Source organism: Ipomoea nil, unplaced genomic scaffold, assembly GCF_001879475.1.
Source record: "Ipomoea nil cultivar Tokyo-kokei standard unplaced genomic scaffold, Asagao_1.1 scaffold0457, whole genome shotgun sequence".
Classification (NCBI taxonomy): Eukaryota; Viridiplantae; Streptophyta; class Magnoliopsida; order Solanales; family Convolvulaceae; genus Ipomoea; species Ipomoea nil.
The window spans coordinates 1,039,955-1,051,063 of record NW_017616885.1 but is presented as its reverse complement, the minus strand read 5'-3'; the positions used below and the strand labels follow the sequence as shown (position 1 = coordinate 1,051,063).

Genomic DNA, 11,109 nt, shown 5'->3' with positions numbered 1-11,109 from the left:
AACTCTAACCACAAATACTGCTGTCGGAATCTCCTCAAACAATATTAATATATATTTAAATATATTATGCTTTAATTTTTATTTTCTCCCCCTTATGTCCCGTATTTGGTTTCAACCATACCCATGCAATTATTTTATTGACAATTATAATCAATCTTGACTATATTATCTTCCATTTGTAAACTTAGAATTACCAATTTAAATACGCAAATTCAACATTCAATTATCTATGCATGAACAATTCTAATATAATCTTACCTTGATATATACTTTAAAATACTTATTTAAAAAAAAACATTGGGCATTATCCCAATCGCGCAATGCGGATAAAAACTAGTTATATATATACATTTCAATCAAATGAATATATCCAAAAATATTTTAAATATTAGCTCATAAATGTATTAATATTATTTAAACTAAATTTTAGAGGTGAACTTAATAGGTTATTGATTCAAACAATATTTTTAGTTATCTTATATACAGATATAAATTTGATTTGGATATCAAATTTAAAAGTTAATCTAATATATATATATATATATATATATATATATATATATATATATATATATATATATATATATATATATATATATAATCACACACAACACGCACAAACACATAAACACATAACATAATATATTTTTAACTATGTTAAATACATATATAAATTTGGTTTAGATATCAAATGTAAAATTTTTACATATATTAGATTTAAAAGAAAAAATGATACGTATTTCATTTAAATCAAACATATCTAAAAGTATTTTAAATATAAGGTCTAAAAATCACTCGAAATTAAAATTGTTTTAATTTTATTACGTTAGTCTTAAAAAATAAATTTTAAAAATTAAATGTTAGTAAACAAATTTTTTAAACAACAAAAAAAAAATACAAAAAATAGAAAACAAAAAATAGATAACAATTCCCTGAAGTAAACGGGCACATATGTCTGTCATATCTAAAACCTAATAAGAGTGAATGAATATTATAACATTCATATATGTTCATTTTTCCGTTAATTGTTGATACATTATGTTATAAAAGTTATACTATACAATATTTTTGTCAAAAATACTCCAACTATTTAACTTCTGTTATCTTTTTTAACAATTGTTACCATCCATACGCATGCATCCACCATATATTTTCTTATCTACTTAAATGGTAATAATAATATATAGACATTATATATACATTGGAATACTATATAAGTTATTTCCTAAAATATAAATATAAAATTTATAAAAAATGGTTTTCATTATTATTATTATTATTATTATTATTATTATTATTATTATTATTATTATTATTATTATTATTATTATTATTATTATTATTATTATTAATCTAAGATTTTAATATAGAGTATTAATATTTGTCAATTATTTTTGTGCCTCGCGTATAAAAAATACTATAAAATCCAAACATAATCATCATCAACCCATGAAGTCCTAGAGAAAACGTATGTGTAACGTGCAACTACATAGCTTTGTTTTCTTCAGTGCTTTTCAACTAAATAGGTTTGTTTGTCATTTCTCATTAATTGCGTTGTGAACTTAATTCTTCTTCCCCAACCTTTTTTTTGGTTGTGTTTTACCCTTCCATATTTAATGAAATGTAATATTCCGTTCAAAATTTATCAGGTTGGAGTGTATTCTAATAACGTGGAATGTATTTGCACTATAATGTCAAAAAAAAAAAAATGTCGATGAATCATAAATATAAAGTATCCTGAAATGACAATGTGATGACTTATAAATGAAAATGGGAAGAAAATGATAGGTGTGCATTTAAAAACTCGAATTCTTGTCATAGATTTTATTTTATTAAATAAAAAATAAAGAAATATTGTCACATATTATTTTATAAATCAATCAAGGATAAAAATTAGTACAAATGAAATAAAAAATGAGAATAATATATAGAATAATAGAATGGTGATATTTTCCTTCTTTTTTTTTTTTTTTTTTTTTTTTTTTTTTGAAAACCCTTCTTATTTTTACTTCTCCAATTGAGGTGGGATTAAAAACGTAGAATTAATGTGCAAGTAGGCTGCTTTGTCATTACGCAGGTGACTTTCGGACAAGACCGTACATTCAACGTACAACTAACTACGGAGCTTTGTGCCTTTGAACTTTGTCCTATGTCCTTAACTTTTTAGCTTTGCTTCTTTTGCACTACCATATTTAATGAAAGAAAAAAAAAATGATATATGCACTCTAGGGGAGTAATCCGTTACGTGTCTTGATTTTATTAGAAAAAGATAAAAAGAAAATAATAAAAACTATGGCGTATATTGTTTTGAATGAATCAAAAGGTGACATGTAAACAGGAGACCAGGGGTAGAATGTAAGAGTACATGTAGTATTACTCAAGAAAAAAATGACATATTCTATTTTGTCAAAAGGAATACCAAATACGATCCATATTTGTCAATTTAAAAATATAAATTACATTTTTATCTCTCAATTATAGTATACGAGAAACCTGACCTCGTATAAGCGAAAGCGATAGTGTGTTGATCTCCCGCCGCAGTGAATGATGTTCTTGTTGTGTTGCCTCTTGTTGTGTTGTCCCATACTTGACTCAGAACCCTATATAGCGTATTGATGTCTACTGAGCAGTATAAATACCGTATCTTTATGTGTTATATAATGAATATATGTATCCCATCAATCCAAGTATTGGACAAATATGGTTAACGGTCTACTGTTCAAGAGGAAACACAACAAGAACATCAACTGTGGCTAAAGATCAACACAACTATTGCTTCCTCTTATACGAGGTCAGGTTTCTCAATTATTGTTCATTATTTAGAATGTTTAGAAAATTGGGGGGAAAAAAAACTTATGTTTTTCAATTTATGGATAGTTTGAAAACTTGAAAGTTGACTTTCGAAAGTCATTTTTCAAATTTTTTTCGTGGTTAGATAATCAAATAAAATAAAGTGAAAAGAAAAATATTCATTCTGATCAACAAAAAAAATGTCAAAATTGACAAAAAATGTCTTCATTTTTAATCGGAAGACATTTTCTGAATTTTTATTTTCTTGTCTCCCTTCTTTGTCATCTCTCTTCAAACTCGTTTCCAAATTATTATTACTACTACCACATCATACTTATTCATACCATCATCATCACAACTATCATTACCACACCACCACCACATGCAACTACCACACTATAAGCACTATTACCGCCAACCCACCACTACCACTAGGCCACCACCAAAACAACCACTACCGCCACACGCCCACACAATAACCACCCTCACTATACCACCAATTATTATTATTATTATTATTATTATTATTATTATTATTATATAACAAATAATATTATTTCAAAATATATAACAAATAATATGTTCATTTTAAGGACAAAGAACCAAACAAAAAAAAATACAATTTATTAACTTTTATCCAAACAAAAAAAAGATAGTTTTATGACCTTCTGCCAAACACGTACAAATTTTTTTAATTATTTTTTTGAAAAATGAATCATTTTTTGGAGTTCATATTTCCAAAAACAATTTCAAATTCTCAAACGAAAATACTTTTAAAGATTAGGTTAATACTTCTGTGAGATCGTCTCATGGGTCTCAATCTGTGAGACGGGTCGGATCTTTGATTAATGTGTTAAATCTTTGATTAATGGGTCGGATCTTTGACCTCATTAATCAAAGATCCAATCGTCTCACGGATTTAGACCGGTGAGACAGTCTCATAGTACACAAGTTTTTGCCTTAAACATTAACCCCATTTGCCAACTAATATGTAGGGTGATGAGTGATGACACATGGCCAGCCATGGCCGGTGGTTGTCTTCCTTCTTCACGGACAGCCATGGCCGTCCGGCCACGACCGTCTTCCTTAGACGGCCGTGAAAAAGGAAGACAATCACCGGCTGTCCGGCGCGGACAGTCGGTGGCTGTTCTTTCTTTTTTAATTTTTTTTTAAATTTTTTAATTATTTTTATTATTATAAACAATTAATTAATAATAAATAATATTTTTAATAAATAAAAAAACATTTGTTTTAAAAAATAAAATAAGAAAGACACATGTCAACACCATATCGATTTAACCTGATAAACAAGTTATATTGGACTTAATTGAACAATTTTATCGGTTTATGAGACTTGAATGGAGCTTTTTTCACTTAGGGGACCCAATTGCACTATCCACTCGACTTAGGGGGCTAATTTGACATTTTTCCCTCTATTATATTACCATTCCAAATGCTAGTCACGTGATTGAAACCCGGTGGTGGGGGTTTTGGATTCTTTGAATTATATTGAAAATGATTGAAAAAGTATAAAACATTATGCTACTTTAAAAAGAATTATGAGTATTTTAAAAAATATTAACCTCATTTTATATTTTGTTGTTTACTTTTCTTTAAAGAGAAATATATGCTTTGACCTTGTAGTCAAGCAACATGAAGTGACTTTTCCAAGTGGGAGGTTATGGGTTCAAGCCTCAGTGAATAAGATTTTTTAAATTTAGAAAATACAGAAGAGTTAGACATGCATTGAATCTGGACACCAGCGTTATTTTCTTTTCGTTTCTTGCATTCTCCTTTTCCCCTTTCTTTACTCTCTTCCCTCATTTTTAGCTTAATCCTTTTTGTAATAATTTTTTTTAGTACTATTGACTCTATTAGAGTGTAGTATTTGTTAATGTCTCCACTAAAGTGAGAACTCGTGACTTCGCATTTGAGAAAGTCACAGTTATGTCACTTAACCACAAGTCTAGTTTGTGATATCTTTACTACCGTAATTATTAAAATTACAATTTAAAATAATTAATTATTTTGAAAATATATTTATTAATATATACGGAGTATTATTTTAGCCAAGCACATTGTGCTCAGATGGTATGTAGTGACATCTCCCATATGGGAGGTCATGAGATGAGATTGAGCCTCAGTAGAGACGCTCTTTGTGCTTTATTAGGTTTAGAAAGTATGTTTGAACAGATATTACAATGTAATAGAGTCAGTAGCATTTAAAAATATATTATTTTAAATTTTTATTAATGGTTGTTACTTTTTAAATATATAATATTAGTTTATCGAATTTGTCTTTATAATTCTTGAAAATGGAGTGTTGAAAATGAAATTGAAAATTTGGATAAATGAAAAATTAGAAAAAGAAAATTTTAAAATATTTTTTTTTAAAAATGGAAAGTTAAAAAAATATTAATTTTAACTGATTATTTTTCTTCCTTGCGACCTAGGGTTTTCCTCTTTCCCCCCCTGCGATCTAGGGTTCCGAATTACGTGCATGGGAACAGGGCCATTGGAGCAGCTTGCTAACCTCCGATGGACGTGCAGGAGATAATAACACACACGGCAGACATCACGCTGGACGACGAAGAACAAGGTGTCCGGTTCGAGGATGAAGATCTCGACGTCCAAGCCCTACCGGCGTCGAAGGAAACCTGGACCATTGTTGGTCGGTTTTTGACGGATCGGATTCTCAAGACCGAGGTGATGAAGCGTGTTATGGCTTCGGCTTGGAAGCCTCTGATGGGTATTGAGATAACGGATGTGCAGCCCAATTTGTTCTTGTTCACCTTCTTTGATGAACCGGACATGAAACGAGTTATGGATGAGGGACCTTGGGCGTTTGAGAATGCGACGCTGCTATGCCAAGTCCTGAACGATGGTGAAGATCCACTATAGGTTAGTCTAAACACTATGGACTTATGGGTACAGGTTTCGGACATCCCCCAGGGATACCGTACGGTTAAAGTGTTGGAAAGAATTGGAGACTATGTTGGGGTTTTCTTGCGCTATGATGAACGAAATTTTGAGAGACAGTGGACTTCCTTCTATAGAGTTAGAGTCACCCATGATGTCTCAAACCCCTTAAAGCGGCGGATGAAGATGATTCTGAGAGATGGGTCCTGGACATGGATTAACTTTAAATATGAACGCCTCCACATATTTTGTTTTTTTTTTGTGGAAGAATGGGCCATACGGATAAATTTTGCTTGCAAGCTCGCCGTTCGTTGTTGAGGTTGGAACAGTATCCGTTTGGTGTGTCGATGAAGGCGGGGGGTACGAGTCCGGCGAAGGTGTTGGGGGAAAAATGGTTTCAACTAGGCCAAGAGAGGAGGCGTGAGATTGGCTATGGGAGTGAGGGAGGGAGAATGGCGGTGGGAGTTGGGGTGGGAAGGAGTGGGCAGTCTCGGGTGGAGGTGACTAAGTCTATGACTGGGATGGGTTCGGGATTTCGGGGTGTGGATGGGGTGGGCGGTGAGGGCAATGGTTGTGAGGGGGTGGGGGTTCGGGTAGATCCAAAAAGACAGAGGACGGACATCGGGGAGGTGAGTGCTTTGAATGGGGACATGGTTGTTGATTCCGATTCTTTGATGGCGGGACCTGTGGATCAGGTCCGCCGGTCCCAATGAGTACCTTAAGTTGGAACTGTCGTGGCTTGGGTAATCCACAGACAGTTCGCGAGATTGAGGACATGGTGTCCTCTAAGAAACCCGACTTTATATTTCTCATAGAAACCAAGGTTGACCGTGATCATGCGGAGCGTCTTCGGGTTAAACTTGGTTTTGATGGACTTTTTTGTATTGACAGTTCTGGTTTGAGTGGTGGATTGGCTCTGTTGTGGAGAGCGAATAATACAACGAGATTGATTAGTTATTCCACAAACTATGTGGATGTTGAGGTGACTATGCCGGGGTGTGAAAAGTGGAGAATGACTGGCTTTTATGGCTTTTCACAGAGGGGTCAAAGGAGAGACTCGTGGGATCTTATTCGTACCTTAGTTGGCAGATCGAATCTACCGTGGGTGATGATTGGAGACTTTAATGATTTACTTTATCAATCTGAGAAGCGAGGTGGAAACCCTCATCCTCTGAGTTTATTGCATGGGTTCGGTGAGACTATAGAGGAGTGTGGATTAGCGCAGATGCCAATGATGGGATATCCGTTTACCTGGGAAAAAGGAAAAGGCACACCGAATTGCATAGAGGAAAGATTAGACAAGGTTTCGACTAGCCAGAGTTGGCGTTAGAACGTGCCGGATGCTAGTGTGCAAAATATATTAACCCGAAAGTCCGATCATTCTGCTCTTTTCCTTGGGATTCTGAATCTTCAGGAAAGGACGGGTGGTCTGAGAAGAGGGTTTCGTTTTGAGATGGCATGGCTGCACGATGAAGGATGTAGGGATGTGGTGGAGAAGGCATGGAATGAGGGCGCAGGAAGGGGGTTGCAGGAATGTATCTCTAATTGTGGAAATCGTTTGTCGCGTTGGGGAGGAGAGCGTTTTCATAAGTTTGGTGAACGGATCAGAAACCTGCGGAAGGAACAATTGCGTCTGAGGGGGTGTAATGATCCGGTCTCATTAGCTGAGTTCCAACGTTTAGAGGATTGCCTATGTCGTATTGAGGCCCAGGAGGATACATACTGGAGGCAAAGAGCCAAGCAGCATTGGCTTAAGAACGCGGATGCTAACACGAAATACTACCACAGGTATGCATCTCATCGCAAGAAAAAGAATACTATTTTAAAAATTATGAATGATAGTGGGGATTGGGTGGAAGGTGAAGCCATGAGGAATGTTATCTACAACTATTATAAGACTGTCTTTACCTCCGACTCTCCAAGTGATAGTGGGGAATTCTTTGGAAATATAGCTTCTCGGGTACACAAGTACAGAATGAGTTGCTCTTGCGGCCCTTTGATGCTAGTGAGGTAAAGAGTGCTCTATTTTCAATGTTTCCTGACAAAGCACCAGGACCGGATGGAATGAATCCGGGTTTCTACCAGCATTTTTGGGATGTAGTGGGTGGTGATGTATCGGCCTATATTGTGAATTGTCTTAATACTCGCTCGTTTCCAGCTCGCCTAAATGATACAAATATAATATTAATCCCTAAGAAGAAAACCCCTGAGATGGTCTCGGATTATAGACCGATAGCACTGAGTAACGTGGTATACAGGATTATGGCTAAGGTTATAACTGCCAGGATGAAACGGCTTATGGGAGATATTATATCTGACACCCAAAGTGCTTTTATTTCTGACAGGCTAATAACAGATAATATTTTGATTGCTGCTGAGATTGGACATTTTTTGAATAGAAAGCAATGTGGAATCACAGGATGGGGGGCTTTGAAACTGGATATGGCAAAAGCCTATGACCGAATGGAGTGGCCCTTCTTGCGGAGTATGATGTTAGCATTGGGCTTTGATGAAAGGTGGGTGGATTTGATAATGCTGTGTGTGACCTCAGTTTCATATAGTATTCAGGTTGGTGGAACACGAAGTGACCAGATCATGCCGACTCGTGGATTGAGGCAGGGTGATCCACTGTCACCTTATCTCTTTATTATTTGTGCTGAGGGACTTTCATTGCTACTACAGCAGGCACAGTTGAGAGGAAATCTACATGGGTGCAGAGTAGCTAGGGGAGCCCCCCCTATATCCCACTTATCTTTTGCAGATGACAGCTTACTCTTTTTTAGAGCAACTGCGCAGGAAGCCAGTGTGGTAAAACAGTTTTTATCGGTGTATGAGGAAATGTCTAGGCAAGCGGTGAATTACTATAAGTCAAGTATTTGCTATAGTAAGAATACGCGGGATGAACACAGAGATGAGATTGCCAGTATTTTGGGAGTGGTTCAGGCTCCGAATTTTGGGAAGTATTTAGGACTTCCATCATTTGTGGGCAGGAATAGGAGAGCAGTTTTCTCATATATTGATGATAAGATTAGACAGCAGATTGGGTCCTGGAATAAGAAATTGCTTTCACAGGCAGGTAAGGAGGTCTTATTGAAAAGTGTGGCACAGTCTATGCCCACTTTTTCTATGAGTGTCTTTTTACTACCTATGAATACTTGCACAGCCATTGAGAGAGCTATGAATCGTTACTGGTGGAGATCTAAGGATGATCAGGGCATCCATTGGAAGGCATGGGATAAATTGTGCATCCCTAAGAAATATGGGGGATTGGGCTTTAAGGAGTTGCATGCCTTTAATTTAGCAATGCTGGGGAAGCAGGCCTGTCGTTTACTCACCAAACCTGAATCATTGGTTTGCAGAATATATAAAGCCAGGTACTATCCTAAAGGGACATTCTTTGATTCTTGTATAGGGAATAATCCAAGTTACTGCTGGCGTAGTATTATGGCTGCACAGGAATTAATTTGTGGGGGAGTCAGACGCAGGATTGGAAATGGGAAGGAAACTCTTATATCACCCATGGCTTCAGGATGAAAATAGTGCGAAAATAATCACTGACAAACCACCATACTTGGCGCAGGCAACTGTAATGGGATTAATAGATCAGGAAGCGGCGGCCTGGGATCATGATATTTTAACTGATATTTTCATCCGGAGGATGTGACACGAATATTGAAAATACCTGTGTCACCAGATTATGAGGATATGTGGTATTGGCATGGTGATATAACAGGAGAATACTCGGTAAAAAGCGGTTACAGGCAAATAGTGGGAAATTATGAACAGACGACAGGGATGTTTGATAAATGGCCCAAATTATGGAAGCTCAAAGTACCCCCGAGATGGAAAACATTTTTATGGAGAGCCTTGAATAATATATTGCCCACAACAACAAACCTCATTATAAAGAGAGTGGAGATTAGCCCAACATGTGCTATGTGTGAGATTATGCATGAGAATGTTATGCACTCTTTGGTTAGATGTGATTATATATACAAGGAACATTTGGGCACAATCTCACCTTCCAATCCCCAATACTATCACAGATATTTTCCATGCTTGGTTTAGTGAGATATTAAATATTCTAGATGATGATGGAATTATTTATGTAGTAGGCCTACTATACTATATATGACGAGCGAGGAATGGAGCTGTGTGGGATGCATACTTGCCCAGACCACAAAAGATAATTGAAACTGTAACCGCAGCGATCCGGGCATGGCAAATTGCACACCCGGACCGCCCGCAACAGCAACACGCCCCGCGTGGATTGCCCACGGCAACATCCGAGCAACACCAAGGAGTGGCACAACAGCCTGCCGCCGTCCCGCCCACAAGCCACACGGCTGCCTCCCCACAGAATAAATGTTACTTTGATGCGGCCTTTTTCCATGCCACAAATAAGACCGCTGTTGGGGCAATTATCCTAGACGAACAGGGATCGTATATCACAGCTCTACAGGCGCCATTGATAGACTGCTTCTCCCCGCTTATGGCAGAAGCAATTGCATGTAAAGAAGTGTTATCCTGGCTATGGGATCGTCGAGAGAGATCGGTAGACATACTAACGGATTGTTGTTACTACAACAGTATTTAACACAAGCGAAGGATACACCACGTTCATACCTCGGCTATGCCATTGACACCTGCAGAAACCGGATGGTTTCCTTTGATTATGTTTCAGTTAATTATGTTCCTAGATCGGATAATTGTTTAGCACATATTTTAGCCACTTCGGCCTTTAATTATTCAGCACCTATGTACTCGGACAATGGTCCGCCAGACTCTATTTCAGCATATTTCCAATAAATGCCGCGCAGGCTCTTTTCAAAAAAACATCAATAAATATAAAATTAAGATATTACCCTTTTTGTTGAGTACTACCGACTATGTTACAATGTAGTATCTGTTCATAACTACTTTCTCAATCTACTAAAGCACAAACAGTCAATATCGCCCCCACTGAGGCTCGAATTCATGACCGTATATGTTCATAACTACTTTCTCAACCTATTAAAGCACAAAGAGTCAATATCGCCACCACTGAAGCTCGAATTCATGACCGTATCTGTTCATAACTACTTTCTCGATCAACATACTAAAGCACAAAGAGTCAATATTGCAGGCTCGAATTCATGACCTCCTAAATAGGAGAGTTACTTCGTGCCACTAAACCACAAGGTAATTTACAATTAAGATATTACCTAATTAATCAAAATCTCTAATTTTAATTCCAACGTTAAAAACCCAATATAACAGTTATTTTCATTTGTACAGAATATATAAATAAATTTTATATTAAATAATTTTTTATTTAAATTTTAACAAATAAAAATTAATTTATTTATAACATAATAATTATAATAGGTTTTTAGTTTTTATTATTTATCTTCAAAAATA

At 35.9% G+C, this 11,109-nt stretch overlaps 1 protein-coding gene across 1 annotated transcript; it reads left to right on the top strand.

Moving 5' to 3' along the window:
- The first annotated feature begins 6,056 nt into the window (after window positions 1–6,056).
- LOC109172953 lies at window positions 6,057–9,243 on the top strand. The gene is made up of 6 exons (XM_019322203.1): window positions 6,057–6,404; window positions 6,464–7,012; window positions 7,124–7,497; window positions 7,552–7,719; window positions 7,968–8,785; window positions 8,873–9,243. Exons 1-6 carry the CDS (start codon window positions 6,057–6,059, stop codon window positions 9,241–9,243), a joined length of 2,628 nt encoding a protein of 875 aa, XP_019177748.1.
- The last annotated feature ends 1,866 nt before the right edge of the window (window positions 9,244–11,109 follow it).

Coding starts and splice junctions, on each gene's coding strand:
- LOC109172953 (XM_019322203.1), top strand. CDS start 6,057: ATGAAGGCGGGGGGTACGAGTCCGGCGAAGGTGTTGGGGGAAAAATGG. Junction 7,013..7,123: donor TAGAGGAAAGATTAGACAAG/GTTTCGACTAGC, acceptor CTGAATCTTCAG/GAAAGGACGGGTGGTCTGAG. Junction 7,720..7,967: donor GGCCCTTTGATGCTAGTGAG/GTAAAGAGTGCT, acceptor CGTGGTATACAG/GATTATGGCTAAGGTTATAA.